Source organism: Melopsittacus undulatus, chromosome 3, assembly GCF_012275295.1.
Source record: "Melopsittacus undulatus isolate bMelUnd1 chromosome 3, bMelUnd1.mat.Z, whole genome shotgun sequence".
Taxonomy (NCBI): Eukaryota; Metazoa; Chordata; class Aves; order Psittaciformes; family Psittaculidae; genus Melopsittacus; species Melopsittacus undulatus.
In genome coordinates, this window is record NC_047529.1 from 2072002 (window position 1) to 2098638 (window position 26637).

At 44.0% G+C, this 26637-nt stretch overlaps 1 protein-coding gene across 5 annotated transcripts; it reads right to left on the minus strand.

Annotated features, from left to right (window-relative positions):
• Positions 1-280: 280 nt before the first annotated feature.
• PPP4R3B (protein phosphatase 4 regulatory subunit 3B) lies at positions 281-25360 on the minus strand. 5 transcript variants are annotated; one of them, XM_034060276.1, is made up of 16 exons: positions 25000-25360; positions 23916-23971; positions 17399-17497; positions 15429-16049; positions 12198-12275; positions 11303-11419; positions 10213-10329; positions 9764-9895; positions 8635-8737; positions 7585-7626; positions 6768-6926; positions 5931-6100; positions 4471-4610; positions 3858-4021; positions 3202-3404; positions 281-1986 (listed from the first exon to the last, which is right to left on the minus strand). In XM_034060276.1, the coding sequence occupies exons 1-16, from the start codon at positions 25139-25141 to the stop codon at positions 1888-1890; spliced, it is 2442 nt and encodes an 813-aa protein (XP_033916167.1). In that variant the 5' UTR covers positions 25142-25360; the 3' UTR covers positions 281-1887. The 5 variants fall into 5 exon arrangements, with proteins under 5 accessions (XP_033916167.1, XP_033916169.1, XP_033916168.1 ...); XM_034060278.1 differs by having other exon boundaries at positions 281-1983; positions 3202-3326; positions 3858-4042; XM_034060277.1 differs by having other exon boundaries at positions 3202-3326; positions 3858-4042.
• Between the last annotated feature and the right edge of the window lie 1277 nt (positions 25361-26637).

Genomic DNA, 26637 nt, shown 5'->3' on the forward strand with positions numbered 1-26637 from the left:
AGCAGCACTTCATTCCATGGGTGAAGAATATAGAGTCCCATTCCTGGTTGCCTGGAGCCACAAAGGGCACCACCACTGTCCCCAGGTCCACTCATCCATCAATGCTTGGGGTTAGCTTATGCACTGGGAGGAGCTCACACATTCCCTTTGGGATTTCATCTAGTGGTACAGAGTTACTTTCCAAACTGCATGTATAACTAATCTTTAAAAGTCCTCTAAAATGGCCACATTTAAACTTCAGAGTTAACTTCCCATGTGTAACAAACCAAACCAAAGCAACTTCTGGAATTACAGGGTCACATTTTAATTCCTGAATTTTACAGTTCAGCATTAATATCACCACATGTATACAAATGGTGTCAAACAAGTACAGTGGTATTTTTAATACAAAATAAACTTCTGTTTTATGGAAAAAAACTATACTTCATATCTACACAGACAGCCCATCTTTTTCCAAACAATAGCTAAAATTAAAACTACCTACAAAAAAATCTCCAAAACAGAGAAACTGCTTCAGTTTAAACTATTCCAGGAGAAATGGACCCATAACACGTATTACGAGTGATCTATGCGGTGGACTGCAGCTGGTTTTAACCTTTCCGACACGTCAGTTGTCATTGGGAAATCTCCTCTCACTTCCTCATGATCTCAGATCACACGTGGGCAAACTAACATTAAAGTATTTACAGTTCACTCGCTGCTCTTGGCCATAAAACCTGCACCGTTTGCCTCTATCCACTCGCTGCCAACTCACCTCCGTTTGTCACCGTTTGCTCACCTACGTGGAATGTGCTTTGATGGGTTAAAAAAGCAGCTTTTGTGTGACACCCAGGTTCAGGTGCTGCTTGTGGATCCCGCCTCAGAGCCTGGTGTTCTGTGAGGAACGATTTCATCTTGGTCCAAAGTGACTTTGGTGTTAAAAACGCTGCTCAGCTCATCGCGGTGACCAATGCGGTAGTGCTGCCCATGACCACCTCAGTTACACCTCACTAATGAAGGCCTCGCTGCTCCATGGAGACAGCTCACCTCACATCCCAGACAGCAATTCCAATAGGGATCCTTCCCACCACGAAGCCGGTGGCTGGCTGGGTGCACCACTGCCACACGAGCAGCTCCTGGAGGTACTGTGGAAGAGCCTGTTCCTTGGCATGGCTATTACTGGATGTCGAATTGGAAAACCAAGCAAAACCATCTGTTTGGAATCCAGCTTCCATTGGCTCCTCTTGAAAAACACAAATTAAAACCTTTTGAACTGATTTAAACAACTCAACATGCACTGGAACTGCAGTGTCCCTCCCTCTGACCAACCACAAGAAATGTCATTGAACTGCTAAGAAATGGTCCCCAAATCTGGATTGTTCTGCAAACAGAGTTAGTTTTCCCTTAAGTTTTAAAAGAGGCATTGCTAAAAGAACACAACGGACAGCACCATTACAAAATTAAGATTACCAGGTTTGAAATTGAAGCTTGAATTGTTATTTTTTCTCTCCTAGTTCTGTTAAACACTGGGGAAACCCTGCAATAGTATTTAAAAAGTGTTTACACCCCCTTCCCTCCCTGCCCTCCCGACACCTGAGCCTTTCCTCGCTGAGGAGCCAGCATCCAGGTTCTCTGAATACCAACCCACTGCTTTTGATTTCATTTTGCTGACAGCCTGAATGGCAGACTCCTGACTTACTAGAAAGATATTCAGTTCCTTGGAAGCTTTGTGTTTACAGAACTAACCCTTTCTAGCTGATACACCGAGTTTCTTTTGCTACTCCTTGTATTATCTTATATACTCATGGGAGAAAGCTTTCTGAATCAGATTCCTTTTTAGCTCTTAAAACAGTTGCAGCATTTGAAACCCCATAATAAAAAGTTTTTATTCCAAAGTTTTGGTTTCATTTATGAACCCAAACGAGGTCTTTTTCTTGGAGATGCCTCCTCCTCTTCATCATCATCTTCGTCATCGGGATAATCCACAAGGCCGACCAGGCTTCCCTGCTGATTCAAGAAAGGAGGAAAAAAGAAAACCCCACATTGAAAAGACTATCCAGGAACATTCAGTTTTAGTTCCTAACTCCCACCAACCTACCCAGGACACCCACACCTGCAGCAGAAAGTTTCTTGGTGATGCCTTTTTCATTCCAAGACCCATTTGGAATTCCATACTGGAATTGTGCCTCTGGATCTGGCCTCAGGATTATTTAGAAACCACTTTTTAAGCTCCCAGCTGAACAGTCCAAATCTCATGTGCACAAAGCACATCCCTTCTGCTGCTGAGTCTTAAGGGACTGCTGTTCTGTAGCCTCTTGGGAGCTCACAGCTAAAGACTGAAGCAACACATGAGTGAGGAGGAAGGAATGGAGGGATCACCTAGTGCATTTCATCTGCTTAAAAACCCTTAATAAATCCCCCATGGGGAGAAGCACTAACATAGTTCAGAAAAACCCCATCTCACACACACAGAGCATTAACTGGGCAGTTAAAAAAGTGAAGGACTGGGCATTATGTGGAAGATGTGAAATTAAAATGTGCCTACCAGATCACCAACAGATTCCAGTCCCACCCAGTACTTAATTAAACCTTATCCCAGACTAGCAATGGTTTAACTAGACAGGACTTTGGATGAATTCATACACAAAAGGAATCCCACAATCCCAGACTGGTTTGTGTTGGAAGGGACCTTAAAGCTCCTCCAGCTCCAACCCCTGCCATGGGCAGGGACCCCTTCCACTGGAGCAGCTGCTCCAAGCCCCTGTGTCCAACCTGGCCTTGAGCACTGCCATGGATGGGGCAGCCACAGCTTCCCTGGGCACCCTGTGCCAGCGCCTCAGCACCCTCACAGGGAACAGCTTCTGCCTCAGAGCTCAGCTCAGTCTCTCCTCGGGCAGGTTCAAGCCATTCCCCTTGGCCTGTCCCTACAGGCCCTTGTCCCAAGCCCCTCTCCAGCTTTCCTGCAGCCCCTTTAGGCACTGGAGCTGCTCTGGGGTCTCCCCTTCAGGAGCCTTCTCTTGTCCAGGCTGGCCCAGCCCAGCTCTCTCAGCCTGGCTCCAGAGCAGAGCTGCTCCAGCCCTAGCAGCAGCTCTGTGGTCTCCTCTGAACTGGCTCAAGCACATCCTAACTCTACCCTTACCACACCACACCCCATAGGTAAAGCCTCACGATGCTGCTCTGTGCCCTACACGAGGACAGCAGCTTTCGTCCAAATTCTCCCACCTTGGTGGCTGTCACCGCTGTGCTCAGCGTTGTGTTCTTTGATGAGGAGCCGTTGGAACTTGCTGGTGACGTCTGAGCTGCCACAGATTTGCTGTTTGCACCATTTGCACCATTGGCTGTGCTGGCTGAGTGGGAAAAAGTGAATTTGAATCCCCCAGCTGAAGTCCTTTTTGGAAGATTCTCTTTGTCTTCACTCTCCTTAGCTGAAGGACAAATAGTGTCACACTGAAGTATCCACTGTACACTATGGACTACAATCCACATCACAGCACAAACCCCATCTTATTTAATTCGGGTTATATCAACAGCTGCCCACTAACCTCATGGAGAGCACACCAGCATTCAGACTGTGAATGGCACAGATGCTGCAGAGACGGGGACACTGCTCACTCAGCACACACAGTACATATAAAGTTCTGCTTCTGAATGTCATTGAAATTAGATGCATGCTTGGAGCAACTGAAGTCATTCCTTTAATCCTAAACTAGCTTGCAAAGACATGTTAGGAACTCATTACCTAATAATATTCATTATTACAATGAACAGCCTTACTCCTGCCTATGATACAGAGCATGTGCAACTGGTTTGTTTACAAGACACCCCATGCATCTGCCACAGAGAATTCCAGTGCTGGAAAGCTGAAATCAAGCCAATACCTTTTTTAGTTTCCATAAATTTTTCATAGCTATCTGGAAAATCATCCTCCTGTTTGGACTTCTCAACTGGAGGCACAACAGCTTCACCTTCTTCCTCTTCGTCTTCATTGAACCACATCTCTTCATCCTCCTCTAAGGCTCTTGCATCTCTGCGAAATCTATTGCTACGCAATATAGATGGAACACTGTAAGAGACACAGGACAAGTGATTCCAGTTTCGCTTGCTGGTTCACACTCAGCTGGGATCACAAGTGGCTTCTCACACTTGAGAGTGCATTCAGTGCACCTGACAAAGCAGTCCAGCTCCATCCGTGGGCCTAGCATCACCATAAGCATCACCAAACCCCAGCTGGCAGGAAGGCAGACTGGATCCTAACTCAGAGTGACAGAAGATCCTGCTCTTTGTAAACTCAAGAGTTCTCTGAATATAACATTTAATATACTGACAAGTAGGATCTGTACCTCAGGAGGGCCACACAGCAAGTCAGCTGGGGTTTACTCTGACTGGAGAAGCTTTCATCAGCAATCAAGAACCAACCCAATCCCATCCTTCTGCCTTCACTTGCTGTTTAGGGAAGAAGGAAAGTCTCAGACTACCTAATCTGGGTCGTACCTGTTCAGCTTCTGGTTTTGTCGGTCTTTCTCTTGCTCATATTTTGTCTTCAGTCCCTTGAACGTCTGAACATACTCAATAGATTCAAGTGCATTATAAAAGTTTTCAACTATATGTGCAATAAGAGACTTAATATCTTCCTGCAGAGGAACAGAAAAGGGTTTCAGTGTCAAATATTAACATGCAGAAGTTGGGAAAGCTTTAGTTTAGTTTTAGAAGTAATGGGTTCATTGTCCAGACTCAGGTCATGATTGTAAAGAAGAAATGCGAAGTAACAACGTTAGTTAATAAATTATGAATTAATAATAAAAAAGCTGAGATTGAGAAGTAACAATTCCCCCTATACACAGACAATACACTTGGTACTGTCTCAATTCTAGCTATGATAGTTTGATTAAACCATGATGCTTGCTATCTAGAATTAACCTTGAGAGAAGCAGGAGTTTAGCTGTGCCCTGCCCTCCACAGAGGTTCAAAACAGCTCTTTCCAGTCCTCAGTAACTAAAACAGCACCATGGGATGAAGCACCTTTTGGTCACTCACCCTCTAACAGGCCTCACCAAATCAGGCAATCTAATGTTCTACCACACTGGAAAAGTCACCCAGAGACCCAACACATTTCCTTCTTGCTGGAAGATAGCAGCCAGGATACCCTAAGACTAAAATCCACCCTTCATTTTCACAGACCACAAAGACTCCCTGAGAAAGCTCCCACACATCAAAACATTTGCACTGAGTGGCTCAGGAGCTGTTGCAAGTCCTTGTTTTGCACCCCAACAATACAACCAACTGGGTGCTCCTGCTCATCCTGTCTGTCCTGTCCACATCTATAGGGTTCCCACAAACACTGCCAGTGGAAGAGCTACTGATTCAAAGCTGACACTGGCCAAATGTGTCAGATTTTAAAGGACAATGATCATTCACATTTACACTCAAACTGACCTGATTTAGAGCCAACAATCATAGAATCCAGCCTGGTTTGTGTTGGAAGGGAGCTCAAAGCTCATCCAGCTCCAGGTGTCCAGGGACACCTTCCACTGGAGCAGCTGCTCCAAGCCCCTGTGTCCAACCTGGCCTTGAGCACTGCCAGGGATGGGGCAGCCACAGCTTCTCTGAAGAGCTTCTGCCCAAGAGCTCAGCTCAGTCTCCCCTGTTCTGGCAGGTTCAAGCCATTCCCCTTGGCCTGTCCCTACAGACCCTTGTCCAAAGCCCCTCTCAAGGTTTACTCACATATAAAATACTTCACTGAATTCCTCAAAGTCTCGTCCAGAAACAAGTCTGTGACAGGACAATGCAGCAAAACAAGCACGAAGCAGCTCACTGGCTCCTCTCTGTTTGGATATTCATCTATGGGATTTTTAGGTTGTGGTTTTAAGTAGTGATGCACTGTTTCAGGCAAAGATCTGCAGGTTGTATTTCTACCTGAGGCATCACATACATGTAAGAGCTGCTCAACTTACCACTCTGATGAATTCAAACAGCTCAATCACAGCAGAGTTGAGCAGGTTGTACCTAGTTCCATTATCCAACAGAGCATTTATAACTGGTTCAAACAGGTTTCCCTTGATGATGTAACGGTTATAAAATTCATCTTTTAGGCCAATTATCCTCCTCATAAAGCGAAGAGCACCTGTATGAAGAAAGAAATTCAAGGCTTTAATAACCACATGCCAGGACTCCAATCTGCTCCTCTTGGAAAGAAACCTATGGTCATTGAGAAGATGATGTGCCCCAAAGCAAGAGCATTAAAAATCACTGTCTGAGAGTCAGAAGAGGCATCTGCTGACAGGTAACCTTTATTTCTTTCTCTGACTTCCCTGGGCATCAGGGTCCATTAATTTCTGTTTGATATACAGCAGCAATAAACTTCAGCACAAGCAGAGTTAAATTCTTAGGTCATTCCTGTGCTTTTCTGTGTTTCCCTCCTGGAACCAGTCCCTAATCTTTAAATTCAGAACATTTCCTTTGCTCTCCACAAGGAGCTCTACATTCCTGACATTAAGTAATTACAGTATTTCCATTTAAATAAATAACTGATCACAGATGACCCTTAAGTCATCAAGACTTGAGGATCAATGTGGACTTCAGAAGATACACCTCCTCCCACCACAATGGCACTGGTCTACATACATCAAGAGGCATCTGCTACCTTGTATTCAACATTACTTAACAGCTAATCAGATATAAACACCAAATTAACATGAATTTGGAACTGAAGTATAAACTTTTACTCCTACACATTCCAAACAGCACATAAAATGGCTCAAAGAAGGAAATCACAACAGCTCCATACTCACACAAGGCCAGAAAGGTGTGTTTTGAATTCATCAAGACCAGTACTCTCCTTAGCAAATCTTTGTTCATAATGTAGTTCTTGATGTGATACGTGTGGTGCTCCACACAAAAAGTCAGCAGCTCCAGAATTAAGGCAAGTAGTTGTGCCGTTTGGTAATTATCTGCAGGAAAAGGTAATGCCTTAGGTTATATAAAGAAACCAAAGGACTGTCATGTACCAAATCATCACCAAGCTCAGCTGCTCTTCCAGCTCTTTGCACTGGATTGCTTTAGGAAATAGGACATTAGGACAGAACAAAACAACCACCATGAATTTGGCTTTATTTCCCCCCTCAGTCACAAGAATCACCCTGAACTGGCAGCAGGGCATGTCCAGGACCAGTGAGTCACTGATTACAGCAATCCAGACTGACTGTATGCAGTTAACTGAATAGAGCCAGTCAGACCCATAGTCCTGTGACCCTAGTTAGCAATGGCTTTTCATAAGCTCAAAAAGACTGCACAGATAAAAATTCAGCCTGTAAAAGCTCAGCATGCTCCTTAGTACATGTTTTGCTAAAAAACCGCAAATCCAGTAGCTCAAAAGTAGGTAAAATGTTCAAAATCGTATAATCATAGAATGATTTGGGCTGGAAATGCCATGAAAGATCCTTCCTTCAGCTTCCCATCATCTCAGGTGAAGCAAAGCACCTGCACTACTTCGAAAAAGACTATTTAAAAAGATAAAGTATGGACATACCTACCTTTTTGGGGGTGGTTTTAAATAAAACCACCACACAGAGCAAACAAAACAAGTTTAGAAACTGAGTCAAAACTTACCAGGACAAACTGTATTACTCTTTGTGGACCCAACTACTGCATCTGACAAAGAGAAAAGAAAGCCAAAAATCAGGAAAAGCTTTTCAAACCCTGTAAATACTTAACAGAAGGGGATAAATTATCAGTTCAAACTTTTAATCTAATCCCAGGTTTCTGTTAGCTGCAGGGAAATAAAGATGCAGCAAAAATGCACTCTCTATATTCAATTTACATTGCAAAGCTTCAGATTCAGTTAGGTGAAAACACATAATCTAATACTTGGGAACATTATTCCTACCTAGGCTGAAAGAAAGTGCCTGGTCTCAATTTTTCAAGTAAGATTGAGTTCTACAGACACTCTGCAAGTTCTGTTTCTGTATAAACCCCATAAAACATTTCTTTTTGACTTAATGCAAGATGGGTGAGATGAAATAATGTTTTTGCCAACTACATATTGCTTTGATTTAATCTCTTGAAAGCACGCTGGGAACAAGCTGACTGGAGAGGCTGTAATGATGTTACATTTCAGTGTGAAAAGCATCAGAGACAAACTGGTGAGTGTTTGTTATCTGCTGTGCCAAAAGAGATTCCAGTTCTGCTACTGTGCCCAGGGAAAGTTAGAAAGGAAACAAGAGAAAGGAGTTCCACTTGTATTGCTTTGAAGAGATTTCTTTTAGCATTTCTATATACAGCCAAGGGAAAACCAGTCTTAGCAGTTCATCACCTGAGCACCCAGCACCTGGAATCACGTAACCACTTATGTCACAGGGTTTTGTAAGCTTTCAGATGAAACTAAACACACTCTCTGCTTTACAGCAAATACCCTTTTAAATTATACTAGTAAAATAAAGACACAAGCAACAAAGCTCATCCAGGAGATACATCTTTCACAAAGCACAGTGTAAATACACATTAATGCTCAAAGCTGCAAGGAAGAGCTACTCAAACTCTGCCCACAGAACCCCATCACTGCAAGTGTATTCCCAGCTCACACCATGGGCTCATCCCTGCTACCAGGACTGCAAAGCACTTGGAAACACCACAGGGCTTGAAGGGAAAAACGAACATTACCTTTTTCACATTTATCTTCTGCTGTATTGGCCAGAAGTGGTGCAGTGAGAACGTGCATACAATGGTTGTAGAAGAAATTGAGAAATTCACTTTTTTCTGTTTTCTGAAACAAACATAACTTTATCAGACCCTGGCATTTGCACATAACCCCTTAAATAAGAAACAGTAACCTAAGAAACAGCCAACAAAGAATTCTATGGACTCCTTCAGCTCTGCCTGTATCTATTTGGTTGGACCTGCAACACTGTCACTAAAGAAAGATCTGTTTCTTTATTTGGGGAGATCTGTGAGACATCAAACCAACCCAGCTATCACCAAAACAATCCCCACCACAGATGCAAATATACACTTACAATCATAGAATAGTTAGGGTTGGAAAGGACCTTGAGATCATCCAGTTCCAACCCCCCTGCCATGGGCAGGGACACCTCACACTAAACCATGGCACCCAAGGCTTCATCCAACCTGGTCTTGAACAATATATCAGTGACTCAAGGTGCTTGGCAGAATTTGCTTACACTGTTCTTAAATGCAGTAATGTTATCCACAACAACCTGAAAAACCTTTTTACACTGAACAAGTATCATCTGGTGCATTCTTTACAAAATATGTGTGTATCAATATGTGACTAAGATTATAATCTGTTTTCTTGCATGGAGTATGCATTTCATTACAAATACATTGTACTTTGGTTTGGATTCAGAATGTCAGCAGCTGAATCAAGGAAGTGATCCAAGTTTTAAAGCAAATTTCCATACACTGCCTGTTGCATACTTTGACATCAGAACACATGTGTGCAATCTGGACTCCAACAATACAAATAAATCCTTTGGTATGGCACTACTTGGATCAAGTTGCATCTTAATTGTGCCACTGGTATTTTAAACACTGATTTGGTTGCAAGCAAACTCTACCAGATTCTCTTCTTTCACTATGCATCAGCTAAGAGGAGCTATGACCAGACTGGTGCTGTTTCACTGAAGCACAGGACTGCCTGGTTGCATAAATTCTTGTACAATGCCACATACTTTTGATTATCAAAAGCTGATGGAACTTTTACCTTACTTTTTAGCTTAATTCAGTATCAGACCACTTTGCTTAGACATTAAAGTGCTTTGAATTTTCTTACATTAGCTGTGGCCAACATATTCTCTGGGTCTATCAGAGTCCGCAAAAGCCCCATCAGCTGCACAGCGCCCCCGAGCTCGGGATCGGTGTCGCAGATCATCTGCTCAATGACCACGTTGATGAGGAGGATATCCTGCAACAGAGCCCAAACAAACCACAGGGGAATCAGGCACAGTTTCAGTGGAAGAATGAGTTTCTGTACTAGGTTTCTTTTTTGCACAACCCTTCTCACCTAAAATCATCATCTGGCTCAAATACAGTCTTATTACTGGAAACACCAACATGCTCAGAAATCTTTGTACCTTAAATCTACATTTTCTCATGTTCCTAGTACCTATATTCTAGGGCTAACTGTATCCCGGAATTGTGCAGAAGTTAGTTTTGCTGTGTTTGTTTTCCCCTATTTGCTCTAAAACTAGTATATTCAAACTCCAAAACACGTTTACTTACATCATCACTCTGCTGAGCCTCTTGCATTACAAATTCTCGGACCATGGATGGACTAAATTCTACTAGATAAGAAAATATATCTGTAGCAGCAGATCTAACTTGCAGATCATCCATTCCCTAACAGAAAAAAAAGAGAAGATTTATCAGAGTAAATCAAGTTTGGGATTTATTATCTGTTTTCCCACTTGAGAAAAAGTGCAAGGCTTCCTGTGAATCCAACAGCCCTAATTTGGAAGGAACCATTTCTATCCTACTTGCTGGAATACATAAGACACTAATATTCTGTACCTGTTATCCACAGTTTATTGATTTCATACAAAAGGCCCAACTGCACAAATCAATTCATACAGAAGTTCCTGTACTCATTTATAGACAAGAATTAATAATTTCCCCTAAAGTATGACATTTTCTCTGATAACTGAACAATTTCTAAGCCTAAAATACTGACGTAACAGGAAACATTTGGACTGGTCCAGGCCTGGAAAAGAATAATAAGATTAGGGTTCATCTAATCACTGAACATCTTAACAGCCCGTGTCCTTCAGGGAATTCACAGGTTGTTACTCTACAATATAAACCTCCTTGAATTTACAGTTCCTGAGTCACAGCAGCACTGGCACATGAACAACAAGAGTCAGGCAGCAAGAGCTGTTCCAGCCAAAGGAGTGAAAAACCCCATGTTCTCACATTGCTGATTAAGATGGATTAATCTGCTCTAGACCTCTGCAAAGACAGGATTAGGTGATCTTCAGATAGAAACAAGCTAACAGGTCAAGATCAGCTAAAAATACTTCTTTGGCATCATCCCAATAACAACAACAGAAAAGACACCCATCAAGCTGCCACATGAGAAAGAGCAGCCTTCAGCTGTCACACTGAGTTTACTACAGACTTCTCCAATGTGCAAAGTAAAACAGCATTAGGAATAAACATCTTCTGGCTTCTGAATTGGAAGCTGAATAGACTTCAGCTTTCGGCAGAGTGAAGCTGTGCAAACTTACACACATGGGCTCAGCAGTACTGAAAACATGGTTCAATGGCTGTAGGGGGTTTTACTGTTGTTAACATCAGCTCTAAGTTCTCAACTCACCATTACAATTTCAAGGGCTGGAAGAATTCCCAACTTTGCCAAAGTTTTGAAAAATGCATCTCTGTTCTGAGGTTGTAATGTCTGGGAAAACGCACAGAATTCCTTGAAAAAGTTAACCTGTAACAGGGAAAAAGTCATTTAAGGTGTATTTGATTCAGAAAACTCTCTGGAAGTAAGGAACTACTACCATGTGTATCAGGTTTGTGCACTGGCTGGCATGGTCCTTCCTAGAAAATGGTTTATTCTAGTTCTCTCCTCCAACCTTCAACAACATCAGTAAAGACAGTAAAAATGAACTAACAGAAGTTTAAGAGGTTGAAACTGACTTCAGAAAGAAACACAAGGACCTTGTAGTGACTACTTGGTCACAGCTGGCACTTGAAGGGTTTATCCTGTCTGGTGTGCCTTTTGTTGAGACCAAAGATGCTTCCCTTGCCAAGAGCAAGATTTCAACAAGGCTATTTAAGCTAATAAACACACATTGAAAGAGAAATCATGTTTGTAATATATCTATTCAGGGACTAATGGTAATCTTCAGTCATAGGACTTAAAAGATCTTTCTTGAATGCATAAAGTACAGGGGCAAAAGCAGTGATGACAAACAGAAGTGATGTGGTACACTGATGAGTACTTGGAAGAAACTACACCCTCTGGTCTAGGATGTCAGCTCAGTGCTAGTACTTTCTCAATGATAAATTAATCATTTAGAACAAACAAATCAGGGTGAGAACTATTTGCCTAGTGAGTACATAAAGGAAGACTGAGCTACACCAGAAATGGGGTTACAGGAACACCTCAGTGACTGCAGAACCAAAGTGGAACAGTTTCTGTCACTATTTGTACATAATCTCTGTAGTTCCAAGCATTCAAAGAACCACCCCAACCTCTGACTTACCAGTTCACACCGTTTGTCATCGTCTGTAGCTTCATCTGTTAACTGTGCAAAAACTTCAGACAGAAATTTCTCGTCTTCCTGCGTGACACATAAGAGGAACAGGACTTACACAATGAGAGTTAAACCAGCCATCTCTACTGGCTCCCACACTGCAGGAAGTCAAACTTAAGCTTAACTAGGATGCTTAACGACAAACAAAACCCCCATGCACTAGTAGATTTGGTAGATAAGGAGTTTTTCTTCTTTTTCTCTCCACACCTCCATGACTTTCTCACAAAAAGGGAAATACAGGAGCACACACCCAGGGGGATCCTTTCCAGTGTATTATTTCAGGATTCATTCTGTGCTGGAGGCAGAGAATAGGTGATAACTACTGAAACTGCTCTCTGAATGACCCATACACTGTGATTTGTCCCAGACTACAGATAATGTCAGTCTTTCACACAATCCCTGACTGGTCTGTGCTGGAAGGGACCTTAAAGCTCATCCACTTCTAAATCCCTGCCACAGGCAGGGTCACCTTCCACTGGAGCAGCTGCTCCAAGCCCCTGTGTCCAACCTGGCCTTGAATACTGCCAGGGATGGGGCAGCCACAGCTTCTCTGGGCACCCTGTGCCAGAGTCTCAGTTTTGCCCCAGGCTCCTGTGTAACAGTTACCCTATCCTGGGTCTGCAGAATCACAAGCCTTTTGTCCAGCCACCTATGTGTGTGTGTGTCTAGATGAACACATGATGAGTTTAATGCAAAAGCTTCCCCACTTGTAGTTCAGCTTTTCCAATCAGGGAAACCTGAGTATCTCTTGCTTTTCATGTTCAGATCCTCTACTACCAAGAGATACTTATTTTAAAGTATATACAAGACAACGTTTCATTTCTTGTTAAGCATTTCAGTCACACCACTGCTCAGTATCAAGTGGTACTAATAAAAGAGGGTGAACAACATCTCTCAGCTCTTTGGGCACTTTCTGGCTGCTCTGTGTATCAGTTTCTCTCCATGGAAACAGTGTTGGCATTCTCTCAAATCAACTGCCTCTATTACCCATTAAACACAATACAAATCCTAAAGCAAATAGTAACATTACGCTACAGCATTATAAAATGATGCATCACTGCTGATTCACCTCTACTTATGCACTGAACAAACACAAATGGAACAGCAGCATGCCAATAAATATATACAGAAACTTTACATTGCATAATGCAGAGGGGGATTATTCTCTGTTTTCCTGTGTGCTGCTGTTATAACCTGGTTGCTTTTTAGGCTGTGACAGAAGACAGAATTCTTTCCAGTTACAGGAATGCCAGCCAAAGGCTCACCATTGAATTCCTGAGAACTGTAAAGGTGGGGAAAGAAGTGCTTTACAGCCAAATGATACCTGGAATCAGCTTCAGAGAGAGCACAACATACACACACTGAGTAGTTCACTCTGAGCTCTGCTGCCTTTAACAGCTCAGTTAAGCCTGTTACCAAAAAATAACCCTACCACAACCCACCTCAGACAGGCTAGAGACTCCCTACTGCAGAACAGCTGGCAATGGAAACATCCCTTGCTTGTCTAAGGCTGCTGCACAGTGTAGTCCTGATAACCTAAGCACAGGATAGATCTAGGATTGTTTTCCATGCTCAGTCCATGCCCTTCATCCACAGCAGCACCAGGATCTACTGCTTCACAGCACACATGAAGGAGCTTTACTACCGTCGCAAACACAACCTGTTACTCCTATAAACCCTACTCTCACAGGAAGCTTTGCTGGTGTATGCAGGGTGAGACAACTTTCAACATGTTCACTAAACCCAAAGGACCTTTAGAATCCTTGTGCCACACTAAAAAGGTGATTTATTCCAGGGGACTGTGAAAACAGTCTTAAACCTGAGGTCCACATTACCATAACCCTCCTCCTCTTCCATGCTATCTCTCCCAAGTGCTTTTTAATTAGCTTACAACACTCAAGGCAGCTCAAAAGATGTGAATATCAACATTATTTGTAACCCATCACACAAGTCTTCAAAACAGACAAGCAGCCCTACATGCCACATCCTTTCTCCACTGTGGCAAGGACAGCAGCAACGGAGCAGCAAAGAACTGACAAAGGATTTCAGAACCTTCTCCAGAGAGTACTGCAGGTAACATGGAACCATAGTGCTCTGTTAAGGCACAATTAAATACCCAGTAGAGTAAGGCCTAGATGAAAAATAACAAACTTCACGGAGTTAAAGATCTCTAACTGGAAACAGGACTGTGGCCTCAGGAGAGTAACAGTAATACATGCAAAAGGGAAATCTTTATTTACCACAGAATCAGTAATTCTGCACGTGGGATTCACTTTCTACTTTCTGGCTGAACAGCAGAAAGAAACTGGAAAGAAGCCCAAAGCTTATTCAGGCAATTCTCTGCAGTTCTCCAGTTTTGGGGTTTTTTTTCCCCCAGTGCTCTATGGCATTCCTTAGCAATATTCCTGATAGTAATGTCACTGCTCCAGTGCCTCTCTCCTTCCACAATTTTAACTACTCTCCTCTCATACATCTTATATTTTACAGACTATCCACGCTCAAGCCCCACAGGTTTGTCATATTCTCTTCTAAGGACACAGACAGAAACAGAATAAATCCACTTTGGTATCCATCAGTTTGCAGAACAAAATGGGATGTGAAAATACCCTGAATGTCATGTTCACACTCAGCTCTTTACCAAGGCTCCTTCCACAGGCCCTCCTGGTTGCCACACCTAACTATGCTTAAGCCTACTTCTGACCACAAAGTGTGCAGTAAGTTTTTCAATGTAATAATGTGCTGGTTATTAATTAATTACTACTTTTAGATAGCAATATGAAGGAAAAAACCCCAACAATTTACTTTATATATATATATATTACATGAACGTTTGAAATTACCATAAATAGTAGTACAGCAGGAATGGTTCCAAACACGTTCTTCTGAATCAGATTCAGAATGTGTTATGTGTTAAAAAGTTGCTTGTTCCCTAAAAACCTACATAAAACCAGCTCAAAATGCTCAATATGGTGCCTGTGAATCAAGAATCTTTTACTGTTTCCTGAAAATCTGCTACTTGAAATCTACCATTTCTAAAATACAATAAGAAGCACTGAAACCATTACACAAATGAAAGCATCAATGATTAACTTCCAGTGTTAAAGAGCAGTAACCGATTGTGAAACTGCAGCTAGAGGTATCTATAGATGATCCATTTATAGCATACTGAAACCCACTTACCTGCAACATACTGACTATCTCAACTTTGTTGAAGAAAATAAAGGAAGTGAGGGTAGAGAGAAAATTCTCTTCAAAAACAGACGGTGTGGGCAAGATGATGTCCTGAATGTACTGTACCCTGTAAGTCTGGTGGATTTTTTGCCTGAGTTCAGAGTCTGTTATAGGAATAACCTCCTTAAATTTTGCTGTTTTGGTCAAGAACTCCCTGTGCCGTTTTGGCTGAGCCAAAGAAGGATCGTACTCCAGGCATCCAACAACATCCATAATACACTCATCCGAAAACATCACCTCAAATAGAGTTGCTTTGTTGAGGAACAAAATTCCTCTAATAATTTCATACAAATGATGTAAGCCTTCGGTGTTCTCCAGATTCTCACACACTTGGAAAAGCTGTAGTAGTTTTTTAATGTAGCCTTCATTCTCCAAGGCCAGTGCCAGCTTTTCCCTACGGATGGGCGAGGAGAGGACAGAGGTAACTAGGTCAGCAATCTCTTCAAGTTTGTTGAGTTCACAAGTAGGAAGGTCGATCAAAGGACTAGTTTCAGGCATTTCTTCTATGTGCTCCTCTTCTGACTCAATGAGATCCTGCGTGACTTCCACTGAAGGATCCTTACCTTGGACCTAAGGAGAGAGTGTGCACAATTAGCAACTCATCCCAAAACAGATAAAAATCATCAAGTTATTAAATGAAATAGTATGTGTAGAAGCACTTCCATACCTTCAGTTGCATGGAAAACACCTGGCCATGCAGAGGAGTAAGTTTATTTCCTCTAAGTTCTCCATTACTATTATTTGGGGGTTGGAACTGGATGATCTTAAGTTCCTTCCTAACCCAAACCATTCTATGATTATCCTCAACAGTATCCAAAACCAAATAAAACCAAACCCTAACAGCATCCCTGCAGTCACAAAGGCTGAAGAACCTTCAGACAAGCACAGAATATATAAAGGGCATCAGAAAACCTTTTGTTTTCTCAATCAGAAGGCTGTGAAGAGATAAACTCATAGTAAGAGAATTCACAACAATCCTGTTGCTACATCTGCCACAAAGAACATGTTATCTAGGAGGGGTCTGGAACCTGATGAAAGAGTGTAAGTCTAATGGTTGACATGGTCTGATCACACAAAGACCTTCCTCTCAGACTGGTCACTGCCGTAGTCCCAATTTAAAACCAGTTTAAAACCTGGGCTATGTATTAGACACATCTACTTGTCATTACTAGCACCAATTCCTTTCAACAACAGCACTTCAGAACGGGCTGAGAAAACACTGTATCCCAAAGCACACCAAGATTAAACTGCATCTAAACTGCCTAGTTTGGAAACTGGTAGGAAATCTGAGTTGTGTTCCTTTAGATAAGAGTTCACATTGCACCATTTCAAAACCTGAGAGTAAATCAAATTCCAACACCAAAGCCCAGGTTTCCTCTTTTAAGTACATTCAGGTGTGATTCCCTTGTTACTTCCAGAAAGCAGATCTAAACTGTTTTGTAATGAAACAACAAAGATTGAAACATCCATAAGACACAGATAGTCAGCAAGACTCAAATCTTAATGAAGTAAATGTCACTGACAATTCTGAGCTCCTACAGCACCTGTCTCTCAGTGAAACATCTACATCTTTACTCATTACAACCCATTTTCAGACCCACCACACTTCAACAGGTCACCTGGGAGAAGGACAATTAAAATGTGGTACTTTAGCATTCGCCCTTTTAATGGAGACAACAAGCCAACCCCTCTAAAATGCCCAAGACCTGAGTTTCATCATTACATTGATTTTCAGAAGCATGAAATCCAATTATGAAATGAACTTGTGTCAATACTGGCAACCTATGACCTGACACAGAAAAGCCACAGAAAGTAACAGAATAAGTGCTTATTTTACAAGTAGGTTGAAAAATCACAGCACAAATACATGAAGTCACTACAACATCTGGAAGAAACAGAACACAGAAAGTGAGCTGTACCTGGCAGATCTTCTCCCAGATTTCATCACAGCCAGCTTTTTCTTGAAAACTCAGTGCTAAATCATAGTTCTCTGCTTCTGACCAAACAATCAGGGTGTCCTGGGTAAGAGAAAAGCAGAAAAATAAGTGATGCTGAAGCAGGTCCACACTTATCAACCTATATTATCTTAAGTCATAGGCCTGAAGAAGAAATAAGGTTACACTTGTCCAAACAGAACATAAGACACTAGAACATTAAATCACCTTTTCTTCCATTAGGGACATCACCTTCCTTTTTTACTGTTTTATGACCACTACCTTACTATTTAAATACACTTCTTTTCTAGCCAAAACACTTATGACATTTTTCCACAACGTAATTGTGTGCCAACAGTCTTGGAAAGGGAATGTAGGAGATGAGGAAAACCTGCAATACAACAACTTAAGCCTTTTCATATTTAATACAGGAGAAACCAAAGCCCAAGATGACAAGTGCTTCCTCCTCAAAAGAGTTTAACAGAGCCTTGGCAATGTGAGAAATAATGCCAAACTAATGCTAAACCATTCTTTTCTGAGTTAAACGACATACAGTGAGACACAAGTTCTTAGTAAGTTACAAACAGTGGCCAACAGGTATTTTCATGTGAGCAAGGGTTTTTCCTCTGTTACCACTGGCTCCATCAATCCAACCTGACCATTTGCACACTATGTCTGGAAAATTTGCTGGAATTTATGAATAAACTAGCAGTGTTTCTTTATGAGGGTGTATTAGGACACTTGCTGCAGTGTGAGGACTGTGAGCCTGTGCTTCCACATTCAGATATGTGAGTGTCCTGGTTTAACCTCAGCTGGCAATGAAGCACCATGCAGCAGCTCACTCAGAGAGCTGGGAAAAGGTACAACCCACGGGCTGAGATATGAACAGTTTAATAATGGAAATAAAAGATAATATTCATAATAATGAAGAAAAGGGAGGTAACAAAACCAGAGGACTAAACCTCAAGACAAGTGATGCTCGACACAGTTGCTCACCACTCACTGATGGATGCCCAGCCTGACCCAAGCAAAGCTCCCATGCAACTCCCCCCCAGTTTCTATACTGAGCTTGAGGTTCCATGGTCTGGAATATCCCTTTGGCCAGTCCAGGTCAGGTGTTCTGGTTCTGCTGCCTTCCAGCTTCTTCTGTCTCTCTCTCTCTGCTAGCAGAGCATGGGAAGTCCTTGACTCAGGGGTAAGCAATAACTAAAACATCCCTGTGTTATCAGCATTATTCTCATCCTAAATCCAAAACACAGCACTGAGCCAGCTACGAGGAGGAAAATTCCTCTATCCCAGCCAAACCCAGCACACAATAGTTCAGCATCCTACAGTAAACTCATCTTCATGCCAAGCTGTGCAAACAGAACATCTCTCGGCTAATGCTGCAGTACATTTGATGAGCTCCAGCAAAACAGATCCACATTCCAATGAGTTTCTTGACTAAGAAAAACCCCAAACAAAACCATGAGCAAGCCCCTGCTGACTGGTCAACAAAGTAATTTACTCCCCTCATTCACAAAGGTCAATGTTCACCATGCAACTTAGAAAGGCTTCAAAGTCTTGATTTTCTGCATGACTTTCTTTGTAAATTAAATATTCAAAGTGGTATCTTTAAGCTAAGCAACCAGAAGCAAACAATGGTTTACTGGTTTACAGATACCTCATACACCTTAGGAAGCTGCAGGGGCAACACGAAACAGACCCTGCACTGACCCCTCACATCTTCACCCCAAAAGAACTTCTTGGTTCCCTCTGTGCACCAAGTGACAGGAAACCATGAAGCTGATTGTTATGTGCAATGTAGGTGATGAAGATGAATCTGACTGGTTACTGTCTGTGTGGTGATGATGATGATGAAGCTGATTGACTGCTATCTGTAAGGTATTCAGTAGGCTAAAATGCCAACCTATGACATGGTATCATACAACTATACTGTCACCATCCTTCATGTATCCACCAAAGACAGGGACAAAACCAATTCCTACCAAGTGACTGTTGCTACTCTTGAACCTGTCAGCCAGCATTCCTTAATTGTTTTTGATGAAAATCAGGTTAGATGCTTAAGCAGATCTTTATTAATGCACTTCTGTGCTTACACAGGTCAGGGAGCACTCTGTATACACAAGGAGCCAGTATTTCCACTAGCAGATGAGAGGACTAGCGTATGGGACAGGACTGCTGACAGCATGGACAGCAGACAAACTCCTCCACCAGCACAACCATCTGAAACACACACCTCTGCCTCCACTAGCATCACTTTGCAGGTATAGTTATCACTGTGGAACAGGCATGAAACTCAGCATTGCTGACATGGCATTAATTCTTCATTTCTACAGTCTCTCTCAATATCCATCTGTAGTTGTGTGTTTTGGAGGGGGATGTCTTTGCCTTTTCCTTTTTTTCCTTAGAATAGCTTAGCATAACACCTTCTTAAAGCAACGTTGTTGAAAGTGTCTACCAATAGGTCAATGGATCAGCTTCCTTCTCTCAAAACATAATCATAGGTCACATGAAAACCAGCACCATTTGCACAAGTTCAATTTTTCCCCTTTCTCATTTTTATATATTCCTTCCCTGTTCTGGAAAGAACTGAGCTCACTGCACTAGTGTTTTAATGCTATTTATGAGCGTTCATTTATACTGCAGTGTCCTACATTACACTTACACTTCTATCCTACAATCACAAATATTAAGAAATAGTACCTCTGCTTTTGAGCTGTGATTCACATGAGCAAATGGTACAGCTTCATATAGCTGCCATGGCTTGTGCCTACAGCTGTCCACCCTCATCTCCTCCTCATCAACAGCTTAATCTCCATGTACCCTTTTAGAGCAAGCAGTTGAACTGGGATTCATGGAAAAACAGTAACTGTCAGCTGCAGCACTGAAGTCTGATCAGCTCCATGGTCAGGCTCTCTTTCAGAGGATAATCAGCATATGAATATTTGTAGGTACAGTTTTATGGCTGTTCTAAACCCAAAACCTGAAATGTTTACCTTGAAACCTTCTGTGAAATGACCAGTGCCCTGACACTCCAAATCAACCCACTTCCAGGTAATGTGCCTCCATGAACAAAGAAGGACACACACAAGAAGTTCTACTCACAACCCAGAGTGCCTCAGGTAAGAGATACAGTGCCATAACTTCAAATGACTGCAAGCATCCATCAGGGCTGCACCTGAACTCTGGTGGGAGCTCTTTTGTTACTGAGCAGTGTTTGTTACAATGGTGCCCCCACAAAGCGGAAGCCACATTTCTCCAAAAACACTTCTGAAAGACTGAAAGATGGTTTAATCAGAAAATAATTGTCTAATATCAATATAAAATCTGCCCATCTGGCACATACTTCCTTCATGACCTAAGACAACCCACAAAGCCTACAGACAGACATCCTCTGGGCCTAGCCGCTGCAAGAGGCTGCCACTCCAGCTGCTTAGATCAGCACCCACGATGTGCCCCACTGACAATCAGTGCTCCTTAATTCCATCAAACATAACAGAAAACCAAAGAGGTGAATTAAGAACAATTTAAGAGTGGTGTTCAACCCTTTTGGTGTTGGTCCTGGTTTGCACAACATCTGCCATTCCACACCTCTCTGCCAAAAAGAGTTGTTTCAATGGAATCAGTTCCTACATGGAACCTGTCACACAGTAACACCAACACTCACACACTGGCATGAAAAAGGAGAGAAGCAGCCCCCTGGCAACACTCAGGCTGCTTGTTAATAACACCCCTGCAACTGTGTTATATCCCAGCCTCAAGGAACTCTGATTTTGCCTGGGGCAAACTGCTCTGTTGCTACATGAGCGATGGCAGCTCTGCAAGAGGCAGTATTTGCACACACTGTTCATCTCAGCTCTGGAAAGAGGGCACACCTTAAGGAGTCAGCAGCAGAAGGCAGAGCTCACAGCCAGGATCTCTGCAGCAGTTTGGAGCCGTGCAGCCAACGCAGCTGAGAACTGCCACCCTCGGAGCTGAGCTGGAGGAACAAAGCAGAGGAACGCATCCATCTGACTGCAGCAGGGGACAGGCTCTGCTGCCAACTGTGCCAGGGAACAGTAACCTCCAGCACAGGGTGGAACAACACTGGGTGTGGTAACAACTTCAACTGCTCCTGCTGGAGCCTCCAGAAGCAGCTGACCTGCTCCTTGGCCAACACAGGGTGTCTGGTGGGGGTATGGAACTCTCAAAGCCTACACCCCAAAATCCAGCGGATCAAAAGCTCTTCAGGCTCTAGGGTTCTCTGCACACATCCCATTAGAGAGAGATTCTTTTATGTTGTGTGCTGTGTCTAATCCAAGTCCCATTTCTCTTGAGAATGAGGCCACAATGACAGTCTGCCCAGCACCCAGCAGAACTGGATTCTGCACAGAAGCTGGTGACCACAAACCCAATGTGAGATGGCAGACACAGGCCTGCCCTGTTCAGTTAGCCAATAGTTACAGCATTGCTGAGCATGAATAGCGCAATCCTGGGAATCACACAATGACACCCAGCAACTAGAAATCAGTTGGTTCTCTTTGTTCAGAGTGTTGCTATGCAAATCACAATGTGATAACCACACTGTAAGTCTATTCAAGTGATTCATATGAAAACAGATGTATGGGGAGGGGACACTTCCTCTCCATCAAGCTGCATCATCTTGTGGCTTTCTCCAAACCCAAAATGATCAGCACCTTAATGACAACCTGAGACTAAACTCTGTAAGTGAAGGGAAAGCTTCCTCCACGCTGCCATTCACCTGCAAGTACCTGCCCTGGGCACATAAGTACAGCCTCCAGATCCTCAGGCTACCTATGGAACAGACATCAAACATGCACATTGGGATGCTGAAGAAAGTCCATCCCTCTTCATCTCTGGTTATCCACAGCATTTTTGCCTAAATCTTTCCACTGGTTTAAAAGGAATCTGTTCCTAAGATGCCCAGGTTTGAATACAACTACCTTTTAGCAATGAGACAGGAATGCTACATTAAGGTCTGCTTTTGCTACTCAGGAGGCAGAGCTCTGTCAACTGAAAGCTGTACGATCTCAGAGGTCAGATAAACCTAGAAGTTGTCTCTGGAAATCACCAATCATTATTCCTCTTCAGAACACCCACCCTAACCCAAACTTCAAGAGAGTGCAAGCACTTTCAGTCACAAAAGCATTAGAATCAGGAATAAAAGCCAACCAAAGGAAGCCTCAGCCTAAAACTACAACCCACAAAGGCTTCCCCACGAAAAAAGACATCAGAAAACTACTTAAGTCACTTGAAACTTTGCTACCCATTAAGTAAAGGTTTTCAAATAATCAGTTGTATGGAGTTACAAAACCAGGCTGCAAAAGGAGGTGCTTTAAGCTTGCAGAGCAACATAATGTGCACTCGTATTTCATTACGTATCAGTTTCCTCCGCTGAACAGGAAGCAGCTCAAGGCTCTTGACTTTCAGAACGCTGCAGTGCTCCATAAAGACCATCCTCTGATGAAAGCTCACGGCTGTCACCCCAACTAAAACCACAGTGATAGGTGGAAACCACAGTAAGCAGCTTTCTGAAAAGCCAGGCCCAAGTCTCCAACCTGCTCCTAACCTAAAGTGCTCAAGAGCTGACACAGGCTCTTTCCTCAAGCTCTCATAACATGCCTTGTCACCAAAACAAACAAAATCCGTCAAGATTTGTCTCTATGATTTAGAAAGAACAAAATTCCTGTTTTCTAGTGCTGAAACACTTCTGGATACCCTAATGATGGAGAACAGTGTGAAACACTGAACAAAAGGATCAGAATCTGCTGCAGAACAAAGGAAGAGACAGGAAGAACCCCAGTAACAATCACGAGAACAATGCAGGCAGAGACACCAAAAATTCATGCACAAAGAGGAAAAAGACATTACAAGTGACAGAAGCAAAAGAGATTTAGCAAGCTGATATGTTCAGTGGATGAAACAACGACTCCCAACTGCTCTACTCCTTTGCTTTGCACAAGCCTTAACCCCTAGGAAAGGCAACCAGGAGGGGAAACCTCACAATGGCCACTCACTGCTCAGGAGAGCAGCCGTTTTCCAGGCTTCAAACAAAACCCATAAGAGCAACAATGAAAGAAGTCCCACAATGATTATCTCCAGAGGAAGAACTGCAGAAGTAAATATGTTGTAACAGAACTGGCTAAGTTCTACCTTCCTCATTCAACAACTATTTCATGTGCCGTGGGATGGGAGAGAGAAGTTATGCATTTGTGTTTCTGTTTCTCCCATATGAAGGTCAGTATTTATCTGGATCACACATAGTCTCTTCAGAGCCTGAAGTCCAAAAGGGTTTTTAGGAGACCCACATTTTCATCTCTAGAATGCAAAGTATCACAGCACATCCAGGCTTCCAAGCAAGCTGTTCACCTATATGGAAAACACCACTGGCAATTCCACATTGTGTCATTCCCTTTTTCCCTGGAAAAGGGAACTTGAGCATAAACCAATCCCTCAGCATCAGCAACCATAAAGGTTAAAGCCCAGCAGTAATACTTGCCTGCTGTTTCTGATATGCAGTATTGGGATTTATCTTCGATTCTAACAGTAGTGAACCTGCAAAAGGTAGGAAGAGACATTGAGTTTAACAAAAGAAACATCTGCACACATCTTACAACCACCTCCCATGTGCCACAAGCTCAGCTTAATCCAGAACCATCTTCTCCAAACACAATTCCTTACAATAAGCCAGGAAAGACAAAATTCAACAGAAAGACACACATTAAGATGTACTTTTCCCTTCTAATCTAGAGCAGAATTGTCCGGGCGGTGTTTTTGGGGTGACAACCACCTTGTCCACAGGCCTTTCAGCAAACCCAAATCAGCCAACACCAGGTCCCATACTGCCCAGCTCAGGAATGCTTCTCCCCACAGCAGCCACGTGGGCCATTTGCTTTTATTTCCTTCAACTGCCCTTCAGAAGTGAATCATCCGGACACTGCACCCGGGGACTTTATCTTGTGTATGCAAGTAGTGTTTGTATCCCGGCAACAGCTCGGCAGTGAGTTACACCAGGCTTAGGTGGTTTATTTATCACATTAGCACCTGTTAGCTGACAAAGCAGCAAGCTTGTACCCCCCCCACCATCAAAAGAGAACCTTAAGGTGACTTTAAAGTGCAACAGAACATGAGGGATGCCCCATAACTCGGATAAAAATGACATTTCTGGGTAAAAAAAAACCCCACAAATAAGCAACTTTTTATGGGAAGAAAAAGAGGGGGGAAAGAACACTTTAAAAGCAGACAAAATCACCCCGAAAGAGAACAAAATGTCGCGACATGTAACGACTTCATTCAGCCCAGACTGATGCTGCTGGTTAGGGTAAGGGAAGGAGCTAAGGCTGCGGCTCATAGGGGGAGGAAGGAAACTGAACGGAGCCAAGAGCGCAAGGGAATAAAGGGGATAACAACAACAACGACAACAACAAAGAGCTCGGGGTCTCCCCGACGGACGCGGGCAGGGGGGGCCAGCAGCGGCCGAGCCCACAGCGCCGCAGCCCCACAGGCCAGGGCCGGGGCCCCGGGGAGCGAAGCAGGAGGCCCGGGCGGCCTAGGCCTGCGCTCAGCCCCGGCCACGCTCTCACCGTCCGACTCGGCGCGCACCAGCAGCGACATCCCCTTGAGGCGCTCCACGTATGTGGAGGAGACGTGTCCGGTGCCCCTGTCGTCCCATTGCCGATCCTCGTTGAGGGTGTACACCTTCACCCGCCGCCGGGTGTCCGACATGGTGCAGCCCCGGCCTCGGGCCTCGGCGCCGGGGCCCGCTCCGCCTGCGGGAGGGCGATGGAGCGAGGGGGAAGCGGGGCCGCCGGGGGGCTCAGGGGCACCGCGGGGCCTCCACCGCGCTGCTCCCCATGGCTGCCCGCACAGCGCCCCGGCCCTCGCTGCCGCCGCCTCAGCAGCTACCGCGGCGCCGCCGCCATCTTGAAACCCGACTCTCGCCGCCTTTCTCTTCCTCCCCGCCCGGCCACGGGCTCCCCTCGCAGGGGCTACGGCGGCTGAGAGCGGCCACAAACTGCGGCGGGGCGGGGGGAAGGAGGCTGCAACCAAGGAACAAGGGATGGGACAAGAGGAACCGGCCTCAAGCTGCACCAGGGCAGGTTTAGATGGAGCTGAGGAACAATTCCTGCCCCACAGGGTGCTCAGGCATTGGAACAGGCTGCCCAGGGCAGGGCTGCAGGCACCGGCCCTGCAAGGGTTCACAGCCCGTGGAGACGAGGCCTCAGTGCCATGGGTTAGGGGTGGCCTTGGCAGGGCTGGGAATGGTTGGACTGGGGGAGCTTGAAGGGATTTTCCAGCCTCATTGATTCTGTGGTTCAGGCCCGTGTGTTTGCGGTCTCCATGAGAACAGTTTCACCCTCTACAAAACGCCCTTAAATTTACTATTATATATGTTATTGCATTATATATTATTATATATTTAATATTACATATTATATCTATAAACTATATACACATACACACCCCCTGAGCACTGGGCATTCCCTAAAGCATCCCCCCTGCAGGTGGGGAAAACGCCACCACCACGGCACAAACCAATGGGCAACACCCAGAGGGAGGTCCCAGCCCAGCGGGGATGTCCTGCACCATGAGGCTGCTCTGCAGCACCTCCTGCAGCCATTCCAACCCCACCAGCAACATCTGCACCGTGGTGCTCAGTGCACAGCCATACAGGGGGCTCAGCTGCTAAAGGGAAGGGGAAGCTGTTCTATGATGCTTCCCAATGTGAGAAATGTGCTTAGTGCATCCTTACAGACCCTGTGCAATGTAAGACATGTATTGGGCATTGTGCGGTCTGTAAATCTTCAGTTTTCCATGCAAAAACCAGCCAACCATTTCCTCTGTACCAAGAATAACAAATCATTACATGGGAATGAGGGAAAAGGACACAAAAGCATGGAAGGAGTCAAGCTGTGTGGAGCACTGGGGACAGGGGAGGCTTCAAAGTGCCTCACACCATCATCTCAGGCTGGGAAGGGAGGTGGGAGGACAAGTGCTCCCCAGGCCAGGGCGGGTCCTGTTCCCAGACAAAGCAAGGCTTTTCCAGCATTGCCTAATGGTGAAAGCAGTTCCACCGGTACAGCTCTCACTTACAGACCTGGTGCTGCCCCGGTGTAGGTTCAGTCTTGTTCCGGAGGAAGGGAAAGGTTCACTATGGAATACACCCACAGTAACTACAGGCACCTTTCCCTATGTTAAACACACACTCTGTGGGCAGGCTT